Source organism: Megalops cyprinoides, chromosome 17, assembly GCF_013368585.1.
Source record: "Megalops cyprinoides isolate fMegCyp1 chromosome 17, fMegCyp1.pri, whole genome shotgun sequence".
In the NCBI taxonomy this organism is placed as follows: domain Eukaryota; kingdom Metazoa; phylum Chordata; class Actinopteri; order Elopiformes; family Megalopidae; genus Megalops; species Megalops cyprinoides.
In genome coordinates this window covers 11,471,145-11,495,905 of record NC_050599.1, presented here as the reverse complement: position 1 = coordinate 11,495,905, position 24,761 = coordinate 11,471,145, and the positions used below count along the sequence as shown (strand labels likewise).

Here is a 24,761-nt window from a genome sequence, read left to right as displayed (position 1 = left end):
GGTGCTTACAGTTCTCCATCACTAGGTCATAGGAATGCCTCTTACCTGGTAGAATCCTGATGCCTGCCAGCACCTGTACTCCAGCTGTCAGTCATGATATGCTCCACAGAACCATGGCAGTTCTAGACACAGCATTCACCCCACATATCTTTGCCTCTCTCTGTAGTTCCAGTCTCATGCTGTGCTATATTCTTGTACTTGTACAACTAATTAAACCAGCATTTTAATCAGCATTGTTTTTCTTTCACTGTAGCTCGTCATTTCATACCCTTGTATTTTAATGGCATCATAATATAGTAATAAATAATCAAAATGATAATGACTTTTGTTATTATCCAAGTTGAAGTTGAGTGGAACACAGTAGGCCTATGTCATACAGTTGTTCAGAATGATATATCCAGTTCAACATTTCAGAGGGTCTTATGGATTACTTCTTGGCTAAAAATGCTGTTAAACAATGATTTATTTGATTCATTTCTTTTCTTCTGTTTTGCATAGTTTGTCAGGCCCTGTGTTTTTGTGATCAATCACAAAAAACAGTAACAGTAAGTATATGTGTTATTACAGATATTTATTCTAACATGCCGGTCATTAGTGTAGTCTGTGGATGCAAAAGACATATCATCTTCAAATAAGTTGCTATTAAGTGTGACTGAGGAAGCATTGATCTGTGGCCAGTCAGTGGACATAAGTATTGTAGGCTTGTGTGTAGATAGAGAGATCTGTTGGTCTCTGTTGTGAAAAATACATTTATTTCAATGTCGTAATTCGAAGGTTGATGAATAATATTTGAATAACAGAGGAACGAGCTGCATTAATTCCTTAATCAAATGTGGAGACTTAATTAATTAATTCAAGCCTGCTTAGATGTGCAAATAATGAAAAACTGGACTTCACTCATTATTTTTTAATGGAATAATATTAGCATCAAATTAACCATTCTACTAGAGAGCACCACAGACTAATCAAATATTTCATTCAAGTCTTGAAACTGAATGCATACTCGTGAAGTATGTTGCACACACCGTGTTCTGTGCTCTGCTTATACTGTTGAAATGGACGGATGGATGGGACAGACCTGCAGTTCAACTCACAGTGCAGACCAGCCTGTTGCTCTGGTCCCATAGAGAGGCTGTGCTCTTTGCATGCGGAGTGGGTTTCCCCATCCCTGCTCAGACTACCTGCTGTTGCACTGCCTCAGTTTTCGCTGGAATTTATGTATATTTAAATAGTCATTACTACTGAGAAAGTGGCATACAAACACAGAAGTGGAATCAGTATACCTATCATCTATTACCACTACTACTACTGCTATTACTATGACTATTATTATTATTATTATTAATAATAATAATAATAATAATAATCCATCCTCACACAGTAGATCTGAAAATGCTGAGTTGATTGTGCATACATGATCACTTGTCTAGCTGATGTATTGTACAGCATTGTGATGAATTGTCTGCTTTTGCATGGATACTGAGTCCATTGTGAACTGCTGCCCTCTGCCTCTGAGGTGAGGTTACTCCTCATCAACTCCTGATTACTCTGAAGCAAACAGTAACCTGGACCCTTATTTCGACTGTACTACACATCAATCTAGAACCTAACATCCACCATACTAACACATTAGCTTGGAACTTAACATCTGTTGTCCTGCACAATGAAGTGGAACCATCCATCCTCTGTGCCACAGTGCAGTATATACCTCAACCTGGTGCTCTAATTTTACCTACATTGGATACACTGATTCCATTGTACCGCATAAATCAGCTTTCACCATGCTACAATACCTGCTACTCTGCTTCCACTGTAAAACACACCTCACTTCAGTCATTCCACACAAATAAACCTCCCCCCATCTTACTCTCTGCGCATCAGCTTATAGCACCATAGTGAGCATTATAAGTGGGGTATCGCTAACTCCAAAATATAAAATTCATTTTTGTACATACTTGTATTCTGGATAAAATTAAACTATCTGTATCATCAAAAATAAAATTTATTGTGTTCTCTGCTACAATGCCCACCTAGTTAGGACACATTTTTGGAGCAGGGATATTTTAAGTGACCCCTTTAATATAACCGTCGAGGGAATTCATGCAACGACAGCCTGGTAGAACGCCGGCAAACAGCAGGACATATTTTTGGAGAAGGGTGAACTTGTACTCATCTTGGACTCCTTTTTTTCTTTCAAACACCTTTCATAGTTACGGCAATAACTCAAGACCTTGTGCTTTAAAACAGTCTGCATGTCGGACTAACAGCAATTCTATAGCAACATTTCACTGGGGGCGCCCAAAATTGTCCTTGGATATATTATTTATTACATAATGTATTCAACTCAGGGAAAAGAGAAATGTTTTAACGTCTGTGAGCAGCTGAACATTTTTCTATTGGCCTAAAATATTAATATTTCCCTAAATAGCTTGTTTGTCTTTCCTGTCTAAAGGATTAGTTATGTTTTCATCTTGAATACACCTAATCGTGTCGCCGTAAATTTCAAGTATAGTTGTCTCTTGTCAGAAAATTCCGTTGCTACAAAGTTGAGCATATAAAAGGTCATACTGTTCTACGGAGGTAGGAGTAAATTATATAAATAATACGATCCTTGGGTTTTCGAATAACAGCTCTGATTACAGGTAGAGAAAGTGTAAGAAACTATTAAATAGAAACACTGTCAGTGATTCATCTTATATAAAGTATACCCGAAAATAAACAAATAAATAAATCCGTCAGCATAGCAGGTCTGGGAGCACAGGACTGCCATGTTAAATGATTTAGGTACCAATATAATAATCGCTAGCTCGTCATTAGTAATCAACAATAGCAATGAGTTCTCTTTCTGTTATCTTAATTACACCTGTACATGTTCCACTGTCAATACACAATTGCCTGTATTCGGTTCCCCCTGGATGGGATAGTCAGCGAGTGCCTAAATAAATCTTAATCCAAAACAACAAGTCCTAACATGATTGCTGAAGTGGTAGGCTAATTAATAAGGTAGCAAAATGGTATGCCATAGCTTACCCTCGGTATGGACTGCAGACACGTACGTCCAGTTGTAACGTTTGACTATGTCCAGAAGGGCCCTGGCTTGTAGAGTGTCCGATGGCACAACTCTAAGGAAATACTTGAAGAGCGTTTTGTCACTTAGGTCAATACTGGTTGCTGAGTAGGCTATCTGGGGAATGTTGAACAGCTGTAATAAGTTTTGAACCTGAATTGCCACCGAACTCGAGCCTGGTCCAATAACACCAGCGATTGGTTTCTTGGTTGTTGGGGGTTGATTCGAAGGTGTTCCATCAATGCACCACTTGGACCCATCCTTATCGTCCCGTATGGAAATAAGAGAATCCCTTATAAACTCGATACTTTGCTCCAAAGCCACAGAGGAGTGCCAGCACGAGTCCCTAATCTCACACCCCAAACTGATGTTGGGGAGAAGGTTGGGGTCAGCATTGATGCGGTCCAGAGTGTGAAACATCGCTTCCACCCTTTGAATGCCATACTGTTCCCTGACCTCTCCGCATTTTCTTTCGGCAACCTTCTCAGCGGAGGGTTGATGATGTACGGAAAAAAGGGCTCCGATGATTATATCCCCGTCCATTCTGGCAACGGAGCGAGACACGGATCTGGGCATCAGTGACCTTTCGTATAGGTTATTCGAGAACACATACCTATCAAAAAATACCGTTGGGAAAAATAATAGAAGGATTGAATTCATTTTAAAGCGTGTCATATTCCACTTCATGCCAGCGGTTTCGGCAGCACGATCATAATATCCGTCTGTGGCAGATGACTAGGAATGTTGGCTGTTTATCGGTATGTCCAAGTTAAACGAAGTAACCATGGTTTTCGATGACAATTTCTTCAATTGATGCACAGCAGAGAAATACCTGTGAAAAGATAAAACATCAATTGGAAAATGCATAGCGAAATGAAGCCCATGAGTCAAAGCTAGAATCTTATAAAATAGTTTAAAATATTCGTTTCCCCATGATACCACATCCACGCTTTTTCAATCTAATTTCAGCTGGAACAAATGTATGCTACAAGTTAGACTATCTTTATGATGATACGAGTTTGAATATGTGACGAAATAATTCACAACTATCAACGTTAACTCCCCAAAACTGGACATATTGCAGAATAATACAGATATAGATCGAGTGCAGACAGTTTACAGAGCATAATTTGGAAATAGAGAGAGGAGCCAGTTTTTCTTATACATACAGATGATGATTTTATACCCAATCGACGGCAATATAACGCTTATTACTTGCTGTCTCGCCATCGAATTGTCAGAATATTGATCGTTAAGTTCAAGACACTTTCATTCTGTTACCTTCCTAAATGCCACCATTTCATCTGTCCATTGATTAAATTTGCTTTCTACGACGCGGAATTCAGAACGCTGGACAGCGCTGCACTACTTCATTCATGGTCTTTCTTTTGTTCCAGTACAGAAACACCTTTCAGAGATTTGTCTGTCTGCTTACAGGTATTTCCATCGTCTTACATTTCACCAGATAGGTACAGCACAAATCAGTACAGCAATTAGCCACGCTTTCTTCGCATATGCCAAATAACATGTATTCAAAAACTATTTTCACGTACATTTACCAACAAAATATACATCAATTCATAATTAAACCATGTATCGCGACAATAGAAGAGGGAAGAAATGCCAAATCACTACTTACCTTAGAGTGTGTTATGTTTTGATATAGACATACAATTCCTACATTATTGCAAGTTAATTACTAGTTATCACACAATTCGTTACAGTGTAATTTGTGTGCTGAGCAGGTAACAATTATTGTTTAATTAATGCACAATTCCCCCTGTCAATAACGAGAATGCACCATTAGCAAACCCTTGTGGGTTGATTGATCACTCACAAGGAAATAACAACAACGAAAAACACTGACGACAACGTGTAGCGGTCATGCCATCATTCAATTTCTCGTCCAACCTGCTGTATCTGGACGTACCGATCATGCAAAAATGAACGCCTTATCTATTGTGTATTCTGTGCAAGAACTTGGACATACCTGTTTCCGCAAGACATCGCGTGCCTCTCCGTCTTCTGAGCCTCACAGTCCTTGGCTGTGATACTTGAGGTTCTACCGCTCAAGCGGCAGATTTCTTTTCTTTTTTTTCAGTGAGACCGCGAGTGCCTCCCCCTTTCTTTGCCAGTTATTCTCCACATCAGAAAATCGGGTCACACAAACTGCAGTGTGGTCCTGATAAAGAAAAAAGCATACGCGAACATAATTAAATAAATAAACCTATAAACTCAGCTACGGTGTCTAAGTATGCTTATCTGAAAAAAACTGTTCTGTAAACCTGCGTGCCGGGGAAAGCCTTGAGACCTAGCACTTATCATTCGTCAATTAGGGTTAATGTAATGCTTTGTGGTGCCGTCGTGGAGCAGTGAGCTTTGCGGAATATCTAGATTGATAGTGTTTGTCTGCAAAATTGTGTCCCGGTCCATTACCGCAACGTGTCTACCTCAGACTGTCACGCAGAAACAACATTCTGTTCCCTGACAGAATCCATCGTCAGTGGTTGCCCAGGCAATGGAATATTTCCCCTTCCCCGGTCAATTTGAATAAAAAAAAAAAAAGTATGAGCATCTTTCTGATGAAGTCCATTAGCGCATGTCATCTGAATCATCTACAGTCCAACCCAGAACAAGATCTGGAGACATATGAGACTGCTGAGAGACCTGCCCCACGGCTGAGTCTGACTCAAGCTTACTTTTTTATTTTAATAGTACCTTGGGGTCTGACAGAGTTACAACTCTTTTAACACTAATGATGGACTTGACTGTGGAGCGCTGCAACATGCATTGCGGGATTTTTCAAGCCCGGCTTTCGCTTTGCTCCACTGCCTGGATCTATTTCAGAACTACAGGCCGGGTATGTTGTGGCCTCAGCCTTGCTGCCCCCTCAGTTTCCAGGGGCCAACCTGCTGACACAGCCCCGCCTGAGCTGTGCCTTCGTCCTCATTCGGCCCCCTGGTATTCCCTCCACTCCTTGACCCTGCAGCTAAGGCAGACTCACTGTCCTCTCTGGCCCCTAAATGATGGAATGAGCTACCCAGCCCAATCAGGACTGCTGAGTCACTCACTACCTCTAGCAGCAGCTGAAAACATACCTCTGTAGACTGCACTTGAGCTGTCTAATAACCCTCAGTTTAACTACCATGACTCCTCTCCTCTGAGCCGATGTTAACAATCCCCAACTGATAGGAAAGTCTGAAAAGAGCACAACACCAGGTGCTGAAAGAAATAATAAAAATCCAGTTTTATTGCTTGAATTGGCTTTTTGTTTATAATATCTTCTGTGCGTAAATGTCTCTCACTTCCCATGTGGGGGAAAACAATAAAATCGAAAGAGGGAGAAAAAGCAAAGCAAAACAGACCTCAAACTGCCACTGTTCTACTGCTAATGTGAGTTCATGTTGCTGTCATCCAAGATTACATTTGAAGTTGACAATGACACATGTAGATGGAGGTTCATGAGTTCAACCGGACTGAGAAAATGTCATTTTGACTGTTCCTGTGTTAGGCAAATGACAGGAAATAATGGGCCTGGAGATTGAGAATTGCATTCCTGAAACACAGGGTGGGGGAGGGGCAGAGAGACGGGGGATGTTAAACAGGGTAAATGGAGAGTCCCTGTCTTCATTCTTACTCATAATTAAAAACCTAAGACTCTCCACAAAAAGCTTGTGTAATCTGCTGAGGGGAGAGCTATTTATTCATCGTTCTGCCAGACTGCTTTCAGTATCAAATTCAGACTTGTAAAACACGGCGGAGAAAAGACTGCAGGTAATAATGAGGTCTCAAATTGCAAATTCGGCTTGGACAATATCAACATAAAAATGTGGGTCTGTAATTATCTTCTAAGAAGACCTGAACCAATGTTTTGTCATGCATTCAAACTGGATCAGTAGTATAAAGCTTTCACCCCTGCTGCAAACAGATCTATGCATTGTCTCTACAATTCAGCAATAAATGGCTGGCACACCCTCCACCTTGTCAGCTTTCAGACTTGAGTGTGCAAATCACAGCCTATGCTTAGCGCGAATGGTGTTCAATGGGATCTAACACTTACTGCGCATTCATTTGTAAGGTTTAGTCTATTCACTGAAGATTAGTCTTTTCATCAGTGTTATAGATGTTTTAGGCCTGGCCTGATGCTTATTTTATACATCAGACAATGTGTTAACACCAAGATGAGATGGAAATATACTTTTTGTGCCAATGGTCTTTTTGTGTGGCCCGTATGCCTTAGCCACCACATACAGTATTTATTCCAAAGAGTCACAAGCACTATACTTAATTTCATTACAAATGTTATTATTTCTAGTAATAAGGAATTACCAGAATATACACTTAGCTCACAGCCTCATTTGCAGTCATTACTTTACAGGGTAGGTTCATGTTCTTCAGCTGTTGTGCCACCCACTACCGAAACATGCAGCATTAATTTTGAGTTTTGATATCATTTTCTTCACTGAGAAACGATAGCTGTGGTAAAGATACATGGAAGCAAGCTATCAAACCTGGTTTGTCTGCAGTTAGAATTAGGCTGTTTTAAAGTGATGCCTATTCTAGTGGCATTTTGACAAAGGGAAAAAAAAATAGAAAGACTCTAATGATAACATGTGAATGTGATGGCCATAGACCATACCGGAATCTTGTCATTGTCCTGCAGACTACGTGACCTTGCCTGCAGACCACATCAGCAACTCCCCTGTTGCTTGCTTTAATTTTGCTTTATAAATAAGAGCATAGTATTCTCTTTATTCTCTTTATGATTCATAACTGCATGTTAATCTCCAAGAGATGCATGAATGGAGACAGAGAGGGAAACCTAAAGATGTGAAACGGCATCACCGGGAACTGGTAAGGTAGTGCCAGCAGGCGTGAAGAGCCAATCACAGTGCACGGGCACACAGGATGCAGCAGCGGCCTCAAACGTTGAATAAATAAACAACCTGCACACGGCGGCGGTGGCGTGCTGCTCTGACACGGGCCTGGCAGGGTGGAGGAAGAGCCGGCAACAGCTGAACAGCGACAGTGTAAACGCCTGAGACAGGCCGTGGGAGGGAGAGAGAGAGAGAGATAGAGAGAGAGAGAGAGAGAGAGAGAGAGAGAGAGAGAGAGGGAGATAGAGAGAGAGAGAGAGAGAGAGAGAGAGAGAGAGGGGGAGGGAGAGAGGGAGAGAGAGAGGGAGGGAGGGAGAAAGAGAGAGAGAGAGAGAGAGCAAGACAATGGAAACACGCAACATTTTATCTGGCAGATATCTGTGAGGGGAGTAGGAGAGTGAGGGCGCCATGCTTTTCCATTTTCTCCCCTCGCTGATTAAGTAAGCGTGTCAGAAGGTGTTATTTTAATACCGCTCCCCCACCCCCTCCACTGTAAACACAGGGTCTTCCTGTCAAGGAGGAGAAGGCGCTGCAGTGAGATCGGCATACAGGCAGAGCAGACGACTGTCATTTTCAGATGGATTGAATAGAAAAGAGAGAAACCGCACGGCTCACAGTAGAGTACCCTGGTTTATGAGGGGCGTTTCAGACAGTGTCCGTGGCTGAAGGCCTGGAAAGGGACTCAGTGCATCTGAATTTGGGCCAGAGGGTCAGGAGTGCAAGTCCTGTAGGGGTGGAGTGCCCATGTTGAGCTGACTTCATCTGAATTGCTTCAATAATTAAATTGGTGACATAAACAATTAGTGTAAGGAGTATGAATTAAAATCCAAAGTCCTTGCTGCAATGCACAATTGCTGCAGTCATGTGGATTCTGGTAAATGAAAGAACAAAGCATTACAGTAATCTAGTACAGATGTCACAAAAGCAGGTACCAATATTTCAGGGTCCTGGTCAGACAAGATTGTGTTATATAGCTTAATTCAGACCAAATCAGAATGAGATGCCATTGTCACATGCCATATTGATGCCATTGTTACGAACCAATTTTGATTTGCACAATTTTTGATGATTTACAAAAATGACCATTCAAGGGGACATGTCTGTGCAGCGTGATTTTTTTCAAGCCGTGTCTTCAGCCAACTTTCATTTTTCTGTTCTGTTCCCGTGCTTGGATTTCACAGAGAATATAAACATTAACCCCCCCCCCCAAAAAAAAACAAGCCTTGTGGAATTCAACAGCACACTTCACCCATTTCAGAGCATGAATCATCGAAGAAGCAAATTGTTTCACACAAATTGTGCTGATGATCTCACAAACATGAGCAAAAGCAAAACCACTGGAGGGAAATGCCTCATGTTCTGTCTGGGTCTCTGTATTACCCTCATTTCCATGGAGCAGTTGGATTATCATCATTTTCAGTTAGCAAGCGATGGGTTTTTGGAGATGGATCTGTACTTCCCTAGTTCTTTGGGCAGGAACATTGCCTCTAGAGCTAGTTTTAAGGGAAAGGGAACTCATCCACCTGTCCACGAGGAATTCAGAATTGCATTAATAATTGAAGATACTCCTTGATAAGTCACACTCTCTGATCCAAGGTACAAGTTGTGGACTTCATCTTTAGGGCTACTAGCTTTCTCCCTCAGACTTGTCAGAGATGCACTATATCAATATTTGCACATGAGTCATACACAGGTTCTCTTTGGTGTTGGGCACATTTTAATTCACCTGAGTGAAAGCCCAGAGCAGAACCATTACAAGCATTTGTAATCATCCTTGCATTCCCATCTCCACTGAATTTTTATTTTTTATTATGAATTTGAAATTCTCAGTATGTTACTTACCTTGCTTCTGTGTCCGATAACAGCATTGATAGACCAGTGATAAATACGTTGGGCAAATGATAACAAATGATTTTCTGAGAATTCATATGCTCTTTGGATTTCAAATGAAAAGAATTCACTTTCAGCTACCAGCCTAGATTGAGATTATATCTCAATATACATAGAAGGAAGAGTGCGAAAGAGTGTAAAACTGCTTTTCCCCAGGGGTTTTAATAATTAAAAAAAAAAAACATTTTGTGCTAACACTGAGTTGTATGGTACAGCTGAAAACACTGATATGATGAAATTCAAAAGATTAAAATCTAGCTTCACCAGGCATTTGAATATAGTGAAACAGTAGACACGGATTGGCCCAAATTTAATTACGTTACTGTCAGTTAGTAGATGGTCTCATCCAGAGCACCTTACAGTTTTATCCATCTGAATATTTTCTGAAGTAATTGCAGGTTAAGTAGCTTGCCCAAGGGTATAACAGAAGTGCTCCAGCAGGGAATAAAAGCAGCAAACCTTTGATCACTAACCCTACTCCTTACCACTACACCACATTACAACTGCTCCTTAAACTAATAGTTATGCTCCTAACTATCTGTCAAACATTTAATTACTTGACTGATTAATTGTTGACTGAATATTGAGGTCCAGGTGTATTCACTTTTGACCGACTTCAGAACACACACGCAGTAGCCACAGAAATATTTGTTCAGAAACATGCAATAATACATTAAATCCTTTAGCGATAGTTTATTTCAGAATGAAAATCCCCTTCTAATGTGAATTTATACTGCCCTCTGGTGTTTATGATTTTGCTCTTGCCTTTTTGATAACTATATACAGTAGTTTATGCAATGTGCAGAAATGGTCGTGTAGATTCTGTAGGCGTAGAGGTCATGAAACGACATTTCTGTCTTTTCTCTGGTTTTTAAAATTCTACATCTAAATCGAAGCTGCGATATACCAAACATTAACTTATACTTCGCAACACACACAGAGGACATTTGTAAGACCATTACTTTCAAATTTTTAATCATCCAAGAACTTTCCTTGAGAGCTGTGTGCATTCTCGAGACTACAAATGTTACACAAATTCTTATTTCTGACAATATTATTTCAGCTTGACAAGCAGACTGTCAGAAAATCTTGTGTGAAAACGCTCCTGTGCCATTCATTGTGTTTTTACTGAAACATTACACTGAATTTCAGTTTATCTGAATCTTTATCTAAATTCGTTAGAATTTATGACTATATCTTTCCCACATGAAAAGGTCAAACGTGTGAAAAGGCACAGACAACCGCATTTGGGACAACCGCGCCCTCTTGTGTTCGTAGTGTGACCAGCGTTGTCTAAAGAAAACCATGTCAGCTGTGGGCTGGATTTCACTGGACTGGACTGAACTGGACGGAATTCAAGGCGGTGCAGAGGAGAAGAGTCATTCTATGAACCTATCAAGAAATCGGCTCTTATTTTACCAGGTTAGTCGACTGACAACTGTATTTTCCTCCCCTGCAAACGCTTGGGAAGCCATGCTAGAGGTGCAGAACCTGGAGACAGTGCTTATCGCAAAGGTTTTCGCAAAGTTTCTCTATGTTTCACCTGATTTAACTGCTCAGCTTGACCAGGTAGACTTAGATATCATGTACATAATATGTAAGCAGCTTAAGCAGCAGGAGAATTACCTTAAGAAATCCAGAATAAGTGCCCCTCTCAAGGGTAAAACGTCAGTGTCCCACTTGGAAGAACACAAGCTTACCAATTTACTGCTGAAAAACCAGTCCTCTAAGGTATGCACCATGCCATAGCCTTTCGGTTGACTGACGCATGAATGCAACCTGACAGGAGTAAGGGTGTGGTACATAAAAATCAGATCAGTTCATGTAAGATCTAATGAGACTCTTCAGCTTCATTATCCTCCACTCTAACAAACTCACAGACGGCACACAAGTCCTATGTAAAAAGTGCATATTTAAAAGCATGGTGAACTTACTGTTTTGTAGTTTGCCTTGTGAGAACTTTACACAGCCAGAGGCAGCCATAGGCTGAGGGAACTGCAGTCTTCTCAGGTAGAAACTGAGGGATTTGACCCTAGGATATCCAACTGTTCATTAATGCGGAGTCCCCGCTAGCCCCCGGCTGTCCAATGAACACTAAGACGAGAGGTACAGGAGGGATTTATCACAATGAATGAGATTTTTCTATTATTTAAAAAGGGGGGAAAGTGAAATCCCATCAATAATCTATTGTTTTTAGATGCTTTCCATTAAGTTCCAAAAAAGCAGCACTTTGGATCACTGTTGAACAGGTGTTCATTGTGCAAGGACAGCTCTGAAATAAACATCATGAATATTCATCTGACACAAGGTCTGTTATTTTGCTGGGATATGGACTTCAATGAGGATTTTCAGTTTTATCTCACTGAAAACAGGATTTCAGTGAGTGTGTGTGTGTGTGTGTGTGTGTGTGTGTGTGTGTATGTGTAGGAAGGTCTAGTTTCATATTGCTCATATTGCTCACAGATGAATTATTGATCAAGCTGTTGTGGGGCGATCAATACTGGATAACATAATTTGCAAATGGAAGATCTGTCTTCATGGCACAAATTGCATGTATGGAGGTCGGGAACAAACACTGTCTGGCACTAAAATTAAATCAAGACATGTCTTCATTAAAATGATGAATACATATGCTCATCCTTCAAAATGCTCTAGGATTTCTGAAAAAAATGTGCATATCCAGTGTGTCAGGTACAATTTTAGAATAAAAATGAACCCTTTGTCACACATTGACGTGCGCAATATGAGGTAAACGTGCTGATATGTACATGAAAAAGGCAAACGTCCTGTGGGAGAGGAAGCAGACATGAATAAAATTAAGCCAAAATCAGGCCCTCGAGTTTCACCATCTTCTCCGCAGGGACGAGACAGCGGAGCTGTGAGCGATGAATAAGAAACGTGGGAGAGGACAGCCTCTGACACTGCCAATGCCCGCTGGGCGCAGATGTGATATTGATCCAAATGAACTGTGACAAGAATGAGAGGGACAAAGTTAATGTTGTAGCGTCCGATATCTTTCAGGGTCAGCACACAATGCTTCACCGTGGGGGACTGCATCTTGGGGAACCTCCTTCATGAAATTGATTTATTTTATTTAACATTTATTTAACCAGGTACTGTAGGTCGGTTTAGAACGATAGTGACAACTTCTCATTTACAACAACCACAAAAGACATCCAGACAAAAAAAAAAAAAAAATCCCACTGGCACAGCTTATTTAGGCAGTTTCAAGAATCTTCCAGAGGCTTACGCACAGAAAATGTGACTTCTGATTAGTGTGATCAAACCATATCAGTCATAATATTAATGCCATCTCTTTGTTTCCCTTTATTTCCTTCACACTTTTTAAAAAAGAAACTTTTCCATTTTGCGTAAACGTAGATTGATATCCGTTAAAAAACTGTAGTACATGGTCAGCACATCAATCCCCTTGCCTCCTATATTACTATGACTCCTGCTACAGCCTAGCTCATACAGATCATCTACTATATAGAGCTGATCTTGCAGGTATTGCAAAATGTGTGAAATTGTAGGTACATTAAATGGAAAAACCAGATGCCACAATGTGCTAGTCAGGTAAAGATCATTAAAAGGGGTTGTCTTAATCTACCCTTCAGATGTAAAAGAGCAGTATTGTAAGTGATACACCACCTTGTCTTCTGAAGGTAAAAGCAGCAGATTGATCTGTGGTACAACAACCAGAGCTCACACTCTGTTTCGGAATAGCATTGGAGAGTGAATGGTAGATAGAAGCTTAGGATACATTACTACGTTGGCTTTCTGTGTTCTCGTGAAATACAAAATGTTTTTCCATTGTCAATCACATTTTCTCATCACTTTTTGAAATGAAAGGGTAAGTCGTCCATTGTTCAAAAGGACTGTAACATCAATACTGACAGCTGGAATTGACTAGAACACCTGGTATTTCATATATTCATCACCATTAAATTTGCTCACTAATTTTATCCTGGTATCCTGAGATATGTTGCCTTTCAGGAAACTTGCATATATTCATTGACTTTGAGTGCATAGTCTTCAGATGTTTGTTTAATAGCATTCAGTGCTCTCTTTAAATATATCATTTCAGTTTTACATTTTTATTTATTTAGTTGTTTAATATACAGTATTTTTTATTATTATCCACTCCAAAAACTCCACAGTTGAATTTACATAAGGCCACTGATCCTAATTAACTATATTATACTAATATAAATTAACTACATTGTTTTCTACTGATCAAAATTTGGGTTTTTTCACTGTAAATTCCTCAGTAGGGATTATGATATTTCTTAATATTACTTAATGCTTAACTAAGGCAACTTTGGAATTCTGTTTTAGGAAAATTAAAATGTCTATCTTAAATGCCAATAGGGGAGGAAATCTCAGCTTTTCGAAAAGCCTCAGTTCCATTTTCGATCAAGAATGTTACACATAGGTCATAGACAACAGTTTCCACCACATTCTCCCAAGCAGAATGTCATTAGTCTGACATATGAACAATTCAATAAGATCCACAAAGGGCTATTCTGAGACATTTCTTCTTGTGTCAGCCAGCATACTGACGGCGTTCTGCTCTGTGAAGCGAACATCCATCAGAGACGAGCTTCGCGCCGGTCCTGTGCATCCGTGTCATGGGATGGGCTTTGACTTGCTGTTTCAAAGCCGGCTGCTGCCCAGCTTCCTGTGAAGCAAGTTGTGCCATCGGACTCATCAGACAGCGAGGCCACCTGCCACGGCCGTCTTCATTGCCCATTAATTTCTCTCATTCAGCTCACTGAACTGTCACAGGCAACTAAAAAGCACACTTCGTTGACAGCCTTTTTGAAGTCGGCGACTAACTGCGCTGTAGCCAATTAATTCATGAGTTACATGGCCATTTTAAAAGAGAGACTTGCTGATTGCACTGCGTTTTAAAAGGATCAGAACTTTGGATGCTATTAAGAAAAGCATTAAAAGGTAACTGGTTGTGATGCATGTCCTCTTATCAGGAGGGTGTTCACATCTGCAAGCGTATATGTTTGTGTATTGTGTTATACGTGCTTGTATGTGTGTAAATAACTCTGTGAATGAGTACATGTTATCTGTTTCCATGCAAATATGTGTGTGCGTGTGTGTGTCTGTGCTATGACTTTGTGAAGTGCTATCCACCTGGCAGAGAACCTTTGACAGTACAATGTGACACCTACCTTGTTCTACAGCCCATCTTACAAAACATGCAAGATCTGAATGCGGAGGTCAGCAGCCCAAACTCACAGTGTGCGAGCCTCACCACACAAGGTGACACAGGAGAGCAGGTTTCACAGCATGACAGCCAAATCAATGCTGAGAAACGCTCATTTCCTGGTCTGCACGAACACCTGGGCTCCCCCTAGTGGCTCAATCTTATTTTGGAGGACTCTCTTGACTGCCACCTCGTTCTCTGAATCCACAGTGGGTTAACCTGCAAACAGCAGGACACAGAGCTGCCAGTTGACAAGAAAGCCTTGGGTCTGCCAGGAACTTGAAAGTCTGAGCCCATGTCCATTGCACTGATGTCATTCTCTTGTAATTGCAGTATTTAGGAGGAAGGCGTTTTTGACAGCTACTGACCTTTACATTGCAGCTCAGTTCCTTTCAACTATGCTGTAATTTAGCATTCTGCTCCCACTGATTTGGACCTCGACCAGGACAGTGCAACATACTGTACTTCTATTTATATTTTTTCTATTTCCATTTCCTTGCAAAGAATATAATTTCTGTTCAGTCCTCTTTGGAACCTTCTTTTCCCTCATCAGAATGGTTTTAGATGGTTACTGTATTGGTTACTGAAGCATAATTTCTTTAACCTCAGTATGTGGTAAATTTAAAGTCCATTTCTGGGCCTTTAGAGTGTAATCATAAATGAATAATGGAATGAGTTAATATGTGAAAAATGCTTCTCAGTATGATCTGTGCATAATCACTAAGAGCATTTCAGACATTCCCCCACCTGAAGATCACTGCAATGTGCACACCGCATGCTGTCACGTGTCACAGAGAGAATTGCGCCACACACACCATGAGAAAGATTTCTGTTCACATCTAATACAGGAAATGTATCATATTATCTAGCTAATCACCTGAATTGAACCAGTTTAAATTCCCTCCCTTGGTATAGAGTGCTGTGAGACCAGCTGAATTACAGACCTGTAGATTCCATGTTGAAGGGTTGGCCATATTGATGTTTTAGAATCATAGAAGTCTATTAATAGCAATAACAATAATAGTGCAGCAGACAGCACCAGATTACACAAATCCCATAACTGCAGTCGGAATAGCAGAGCAGCTATTGTACAGCACGTTCTACTGCAATAAAATATTTCCTGCTTAAAACAGTTTCATTAAACATTTCTAAATGTTTTTCTCAGTTTACAGTTCATGTTTTCTCATGCTTCAGATGAATTATGCCCACAGTAAGTGCTTCCATTCGCTTCCCATCTTTAAAATTTGAGGCAAAACTAACCAAAAGCATTCTCTGCAGACAACCCAGCAGACTGTGTCTGTTGGTGCAAGCACTAAGGAAACAAGCTAAATGTGATTCTCTTTTTCCAAACCATCTAATTAGGACCCGCAGTTGAATTCAGAGGGTAATTACTCCTGGTCAAACTTTGCACCGTGGCCTGCCAAAATATAATGGAAGAAAAAGCTCCCCACATCAGGAATGAAGACTGCACTTATGAGATGCACAAGTCAGAAGGAGTGAGTGTATGCTTGTCTTCATGACCCTTCTCCAGGACAGCTTTAGTCCCTTGTTGTAGAAACAGCAGTAAAGCACAGACTTATTGGACCTACAGAACTTTAGAAAGTGAGATAAATATCTGTACTATGAGTAAGATTCTTAAAATAAACTTCTTTGTGGTTGTGAGGTTAAATAATTACCTCATGCTTGTGGAAGAAAAAAAAAATATTTGCCTAACATTTGTAATTCCTCCTTATTAACACTGATCCCTTACATTAACTGGATGGGAAAGGATCTGTCTCACTCTGTTTGCATCCCATCATTGACACAGAGCATGTAAAAGAGCCGATCAGATGCCAGGAGTCTCTTCTGGCTTTGGGCAGAAGAAACAATAATGAATGTGATAGTATAAAATAGTGATGCATAAATTTGCTTGACACATTATGGAAGCTAGCCCGTCTGCTTTAAGAGTCCTACATATAAAGTAAATTTTCCAGTTGCTCACTTCACTGTTTCCTGGTTTCCTGGTGATTTCCTGTAGACCCTTTAGATTAGATTTAACATAAATGTGTGTGTGTATGTGTGTGTGTGTGTGTGTGTGTGTGTGTGTGTGTGTGTGTGTGTGTGTGTACGTAAAACTAGGATCCAGCCCATTCATTTTTACAAAACTCTAAAAAGGATTGTCAGCACTATGTATAACCATCCTGTTGTATTCTCATGGAGCTTGAAATTCATCTGAAGTTTTGAAACCAGAGAAAACATGTTGCAAATGAAATCCAGGGAAATTATATTGTTGGACATAGCAAGCATACTCCAACTCAGTGACTCAAAGCTGGATTCATGAACACTTGTGACATCCTACCAGACATTTTTTCTGGGCTCATCCTTTCATATTATCTCTGTAGGTTTCCTTTTAATGAATATGTTCTATTTCCTTCAGTGGAAGGAATGCTTCATGGTCTGGTTAACATTGAAATGGTGAGTGGAAATTTTCATGCTGAATTCTTCATTTGTAAATGTAATTGAACAAATGTGAAATTACAGTTGAAATACCTCCACATTCTCATTTTGATCAAACCCTTAAGCCATTAAGCAGGATAATCCCCTGACCAAAACTCTCTAACACCATATCCTGCCTCTTCTATAGACATAAAAACGTGGTCTGTGAAACAAAACTAAACTCTCTCTATCGTATTTTACATGTATATATACACTTTCCCCAAACCAATCCAACATAAACCACCTACCAGCCTTTATTTCCTGTTGCACCAGCTGTTGGTGCACCCCACCTCCTCCACCACTGTCTGCCTCTTGCTCCTCTTCTCCCTCCTGTAGGTCTCCATCTCAGGCTGTCTCTGGAATCCAGGGGTACCCTGTCCTCGTCCTTTGACTGTACTATGGCTGCGCTGAGGTGCTTGCTTCTCTGAAGGACTGGAGTCCAGGGCAAGCCAAAGATCCCAACAGACAAGCTTCTCTTTCATTTTAATGCACTGAACCTTTTTATGCAGTAAAAGGGACTTTCTGGAATTTCTTGTCCTAGTGAAAAAAGGACACACACACACACACACACACACATAGACGCTCCATATTGTCACTTTGTCTCAAGTAACGTTTACTATGTTTATTGGCTTGCATGTTGGCCATGTCTGGTGGATTTTGGTGTTTGGTTTAGAATGTGGATGTTTGACATGGTGACCAGATATTATATCTTGGAAAGGACTAATCTTTTGGCTTCTGTTTGCTGATGGTGACCCATGTAAATAAATCCAATGCTCTTTTTACAACTTACCTTTACCACTTTGATTGTAGCGTACAGTAGACATTTTTTACCCACAGACAGAAAGAGCAGTTGTTCTCTGAATCTATTCCCCTCTGTGTCTCAATCTCTTCAGTATAAACTTTTCTGTTCTGACAGCTGACTATGTGTGTTGGGAGTGGGGGAAGTGTGTGGTTACTCTTTAATTTGAGTGATGAATTCATGAAGTATTCAGTGAGTACAAATGGACGATAAAATAAATCTAGCTTAAATTTGATATTCAAAGAAAAATGCATCATGATGGTTGACTCTTTGTCAAAGTGTCCATTCTTCTTAACTTGAAAATGTAAATGTATTTAGTGCTGAACAACCTCTCAGTTTGTGACCTTGCAGGCTTAGAGCTTCTGTAATGTTTTAACAGTGCTTCTGCTGAATTCCTCTCATATTAAACAGAAAATGTCTTTTCAGTCACCAGTCATGACTCAACAACTGTAAACATTTTTTCACTGATAATCAGCAGATTTTGCATTACTCTGAAGCACGCAGCATCTTCTTTCTGCTTAGTATGAACACAGCGTACCTCTGAGGAAAAAAAGATGCACTGTGCTGTTTCTAAGGCAACCATCAGGAACTGGTTAACATTGGAACATTGCTTAAGGTACAGGAAGTTGGGGTAGATCAGACTAATTACCATAATTGCAATGTGTGCCTGCATCAGTAACTTGCATTTTTCTAAAAATTAAAAATAAATCTTCAGAAATTGAAACATTTACCTCATGTTAAAGACTGCTTTGGAGTTCATGCTTTATTTTGGAGGTCATGTAAACATTCATAGATTGTTGCTGATGTCTTATTAGAGTCAGCAGTGTCTAACTGATATATCTTAAGTGTAGACCCTGAGAATGGACAAATTTAATTTCCTAAGTGAAACAGCAATTTATGTACAAACTCAGAATTTTATATTTTTTATACATGTTTAAGTGTTTGACTGAAAGGTTTAATGAAGGTCTGAGAATTTAATGAACTTAATTAAAATATTGTTTCACCATTGATTAGGTGAGTTCTTTTTCTCCTAATTACTAATTTCATCAATAAAGTGCCTCCAGCTGACAAAAGCCAGCTACTCTACGTAAAACCACATCTTAAGTTTTTAACAATGCATATATTAAATTGTAAGTTTGTAACCATACATAGCACATCCAGTAAAAATATTAGTGCTTGGGAATGGACTTATATTGTAACCTTGATCCCCCTTATACTTGACATTAAAAACACTCTAACAATGAATCACACCATTTCACATCGTTTTAGCCATACTGAAAGATATCTGTCCGCCAAACGATTCCACCAAAGGTCAGCAAACTGCAGATCCCTCCCACCATCTTGATTCATGCCAGAAAGTAATAGCTTAATGGGGTGAAATAAATGAGACCTTGTTTTACATGACATTAACATTTAAGATGAAATGCACAGGGTTAAGCAACTGTGTGGTTTTACTAGTTGCATTCATGTGATGTCACCTTAGTCGGCGCCAATCTGTCAAGAAGTCACGTTTCCTCATGAGACTATCCACGCTTCTACTTCGCTACATTCGCTCCCCGAGAGTGGTCCTTTTCAAAGCCGTAAAAAGGAGGTGGGGAGCAAAGCCTCAAAGCACTCAATTATCTGTGTTTAACCAGAAATCACGGCTCTGTATTGAAAAGCTGTGAATTGGACATGCATCATTGTCCCAGCCAATTTTATTCTTGCTTTTCCAATTTGACAGAGGGGAATATTATTCTGGGGCAGTTTATAGGTGTACCCTAAATATCACTGAAATACTTTATTATACTACAATGCCATTTATTATTATATTATTCATTTATGCAGCCTCTACCTTTACAATTTATTGAATAAACAAATGTACAGAGCTGGATTTAACTACAGCACTTTCCTATAAGCTTTAAATCCCCACCCTTCAAGGTTAGAGCACTGCACATACAAATGCTTTGCACTGCTGACTTTCCTTATACTTATACTATAGCAAGCTGAAGGTTAATAGTCTTCTGGTGAAGAAATCTCAATCTACAGTTTTAAAGCTTTACAAGGCCTTAGCATATGAGCCTGAAAAGCACAAGCAGGCCAGCGCTGGATTTAACGTTATCCAAAAGAAAGAAAGAAAAACACCAACAAAGCATATCTTCTCCTGTAAGGTTATTCCATGGATGGCTGGTGCAGTACTTCTCTAATGACACCTCGGGAGATTTTGGAACAGAAGGTGACCGATAGTTCCGTTTAGACTTCAAAACTCATGGAAAAAAATGGGTTTCAATTACAAAACATGTGCCTTTGACCCAGTGGAGAAGACATTTTCCTTCACAAACAAATGTTGGCAAGAAGGCTGGTGAATCATACTGTACCATCCTGCAGTATGCATCCACACAAAAAGAAGCTGTGATTTTTCAGCACAACTCCAAAACACTTCAATTGCCTACAACTAAATCTTCAACACAACTGACAGCTTATTTATTTAAACATTGCCATTGTCATGAGAATATTCAAAAAAGATTATCCCCAATTGTGTTATTTCAGACACTTTACATATCTTAGTGATATATTTTCTGTCTTTCAGAGTGAAACCTTTTTTAATGTCGACACACACCAAGACTACACTGTTTGCATTTGTTCAAGATATGCAACATTTACAGCACATATATTTAACTACACAATTTACCTGAGATTTTTTTACATGTTGATTACACTGCAGTTGTTGTTGACAGTAATTACTGCCAACACACTGCGAAGACCTGGCAGCTATTTTCTCTATTAAGAGTGCATGGCAGTCATATAATGCATCAGCTTTGCTTGTGCTGTATATAATACTGACATGAATAATGCAGAATTGGCTGAATGCCCAGAAAACATGCAAAAAATTCAACATTTACATCCTAGTTCAAAAGTTCAAAATGAAAAAGTCATGCATGAACAAAATTCTAGAATCATTTATTTCATTTCATTTCAGTATTACCAGGCTCAATTGGATATTTATACTTTAAACATAACGACAATAAACTGACATATTGCTTTCCTGCCATTAATTATTAGACTGGAGCAGTTTTAGACTGGTGCGCCAGCCATTTCAAGTTGCCTATTCTGTAGTCAGTATAACGCATGTGTTTATACCCTCTCCAGCAAGCCTGTTGCTAAGCAATGTCTGTTTCTGTGTATAACCAAGAAGGCCTTACAGCTGTTTTCCTCATACAGTAAATGCCTGTTTAGCTCACTCTTCGCCAGGAGAGGTGCTGTGCAACCCAGACCAGTGAGGCAGTATGCCGGCTGTCTGGAGAGCTTGGTGTCATGTTTGGGCAACTGAGATTGTACCCCTGAGCAAGTTTCCTGAACCTGAACTGCTTTGTGAAATATTCTATATAATATGACTTGTAGAATGTAATTTATAGAAGTTGTAATTAATTATCTTTTGATCAAATGTGTTATGACATATAATCATGAAATATGATATGATTTTCAAAAAGCAGATATGATCATTCAGACTTTGATCAGATATGGGTCTATGAACTAGCAGGAGGTAGACAATGAATAGCTTCATTAAGCTGTGTCCCCTGTGTGAGTGTGTGTGTGTGTGTGTGTGTGTGTGTGTGTGTGTGTGTGTGTGTGTGTGTGTGTGTGTGTGTGTGTATGTGTGTGTGTGACAGGCTCTCAGTCTCATTAATTTATTTACAAACATTCCTCTGAAGGGGTATTGCAGAAACTTGTCACAGAAAGGACTTTGCCCAATGAATCAGCGGCACGAGCCCTCTCCATCCGCTGTCACTTGACCCCAAAGCTGACACCATATACATTTCAGTTTGACAGCTGTGTCTGCCCTCTACAACCCACAAGTATTTTCTTCTGCAAGCGACGGTGTCGCAATGAAATGTGCTAAGATTTCTGTTTATGCTGTCTCTGGTGAAAGCTTCTGCATGCCAGGCCTTCTGGCAGCAATCACACTTGTGTATAACGTACCTGACAAGAGAGCCTTTCAACTTCAATGATAAAAATATTACAATCAAACTGATAGATGCACCAGACACACAAATACCACATGGTCATGGTGTTCTAATGACACAGCCCATGCAGGCAAACAGCTGTCCGATTCTTGATTATCAACTGTTTATTCTAAAATTAAATACTGATCTGAGTTTGGTGTCTGGAAAGGTCACATGAAGTGTCACACCCCTCTCTTCTTTCAACAGGTTCAACTAGTCCCATACAAGGTTTAAATTAAAAAGTCCTGGCACCACCCGTTTGGTCCCCTCAACCCCCAGAACCCACCCCACATGACAAACCAGGAGGAAACACACCAATACCTCACTAGCTGCTAAAGGAAAGACATAATATTTTAGCTGCAGCTAGTAGACACTGGAAAGCAAATGGTTGGGGAGGAGGAGGGAAAATTGCAACACACAGCAAAACATACAAACACACCTCCATATGTTGTAACTATCCCATGGAAAGAACACTTGGCTTCATGTGATGCAGCGGGAAACACAGATAATCAGCTGGTGGGAATGAAACAGCAAGTGTGGTTGCCAAGAAAATTAGCAATTTCTCTGGCTGAGTTAGCTTTGCGCCATTAGCAGCCGCCTCTGGAGTGAATGGTTCCCAAGGATTCCAAGCCGTTTCCAAGGCTACAGAGTTCCACCCTTAATTGCCACTAAAGGGGGACCTAGCTGCCACTCAGAAGATGTGGCTTGGAAGAAATCAATAAGTGGCAGAGCATGAGAATCAGCAGCAGAGGTCAGACATTACGCCATGGCAACAGCAGAGTCCACTGTCCGCACAAGAGGGATGAGCACTCCTGCTCTTGTTCATAGGGTCCCAATAGAAATGCATGAGCAAACAATGGCATTTTTCAGGAGTGTCCAGAGTTCCAAAGCTCTGTATTCATACACTGCTCCTAGTAAGCTGGGAGTCTGCCAGCTTTTGAGTGCCCACTCCCTCAGCAGCCTGGATTCAAAGATATGAATCGTTTTGTTGAGAAATGTATAGTGGCTATATTGAGATAACCATCTATCTATAGCTGTACTTTCATTTCCCTTCTTGTAGGTAAAAAACCTTTGAGTCACTCTGAATTTCATATCTGATGGAGATTTAGTCTGTTAATATTTCTGTTATTATGAGGACAAATGTGGGGATCATCAAAGAGTAGTTATTCTAGTAGGTAAGGCTTGTGAGCAATGGTATCAGGCCCCACTTCTAGTATTGTCTTGTGCTTATATTTGAGCTCTTCAACCAAAAGCTTTGTTTGTAAAGCAACTCTTTTTAGGTTTTTAGCAACCTAAAAACCATGTCCATAAAAATCTGTATATTACAACGTGTATTCTATAGCTCTGCTACATGAGAACACATGGCCTATTCGTCATTTTGCGGAACTGTTGAGGAGAGGCTGGGGTGATTCAGCCAAACAGAGGCATTACACTGTCCCATGCAGGGGCTCTTGGCTTGTGGTCATGGGTCGTAATTATATTTCAGTAATAAACATATAAGAAATGGAAATTTTCTGAAAAGAAAAAAAAACTGTAAAAACAATGACATTACTTTTTCCATATACCCCAAAAGGGTTTCAGCAACTGTCCTCTAAGACATCACCAAAACTGCATTCTAATTTAAAATTGATTTTATTGTGCATCCCTTTGGTCAGATTGCTGCAACAGTGGAAAGCAAACTGAAATAATCTGCATTCTCAAATCCTGAAATAACAATACTGATGAAAAAATAAATAAATAAAAAATAGAATCTGCACAGGTCTCACCACAAAAGTAAGGGGCATTTGGCATTACTCAATCATTAGTTGTAACAGGAGTTATGGTGTTTATGTTTGTAAAGTTCACTGATTTACATATTTGCCTCAATTCCATAAGAAGTTGCAGTTACCGCTTGCAATGTCTGTACATTTTTACCAATTATATACATTAATTCTATTCTTACAGTGTTTATATGCGACAATAAAGCATAATATTTCTGTATTCGGACACCGTACCTCCTCCTTAAACTGTGGTCAAAGTACTGTGATACCTGTGAAGCAAGCTGACAAGCAATACAACTGAGCCGGACAGCAGCATGGCGCCCGTTTAAATCTGTTTAGTCACCGGCATCACTTCTGCGCAGACCCACTGATCTTCATATGGTACGGAGGCGCTTATGCTGGTTGCTAGCGATCACGAAAACGCTTCCATACAAATCGAGTAGTATCTGTGTAGCATCTCATTTAAATTGCTGCCATTTAATAAACAATAGCTTTGTGTGAGGGTGTCAAGCCGCGCAAAATTCTGTTCAGATGTGATTTATTTTTCTTTGGAGGTGGCTCATCTGATTCAGTCAGCAAATTATTATAGCCGATCCACGCTTATAAATGATCAGTGAATCTGCCCAGAATGTTCTGCAGCATAACGCCCTCAAACACAATCAGTAAGGGTGTTTGGGGATCATAGTTGC

At 40.0% G+C, this 24,761-nt stretch overlaps 1 protein-coding gene across 2 annotated transcripts in view; it reads right to left on the bottom strand.

Annotated features, from left to right (window-relative positions):
• Window positions 1-5,217, bottom strand: part of grm1a (glutamate receptor, metabotropic 1a) — a 41,159-nt gene extending 35,942 nt beyond the window's left edge. Inside the window, exons 1-2 of one of the 2 annotated variants that reach the window (XM_036549744.1) lie at window positions 5,058-5,217; window positions 3,031-3,899 (exon numbers count right to left, since the gene is read on the bottom strand). In XM_036549744.1, coding sequence (XP_036405637.1) covers window positions 3,031-3,754 — 724 coding nt within the window. In that variant the 5' untranslated portion in view covers window positions 3,755-3,899; window positions 5,058-5,217. The remainder of the gene's footprint in view (window positions 1-3,030; window positions 3,900-5,057) is intronic. The other variant, XM_036549743.1, reaches the window with a different exon arrangement.
• Between the last annotated feature and the right edge of the window lie 19,544 nt (window positions 5,218-24,761).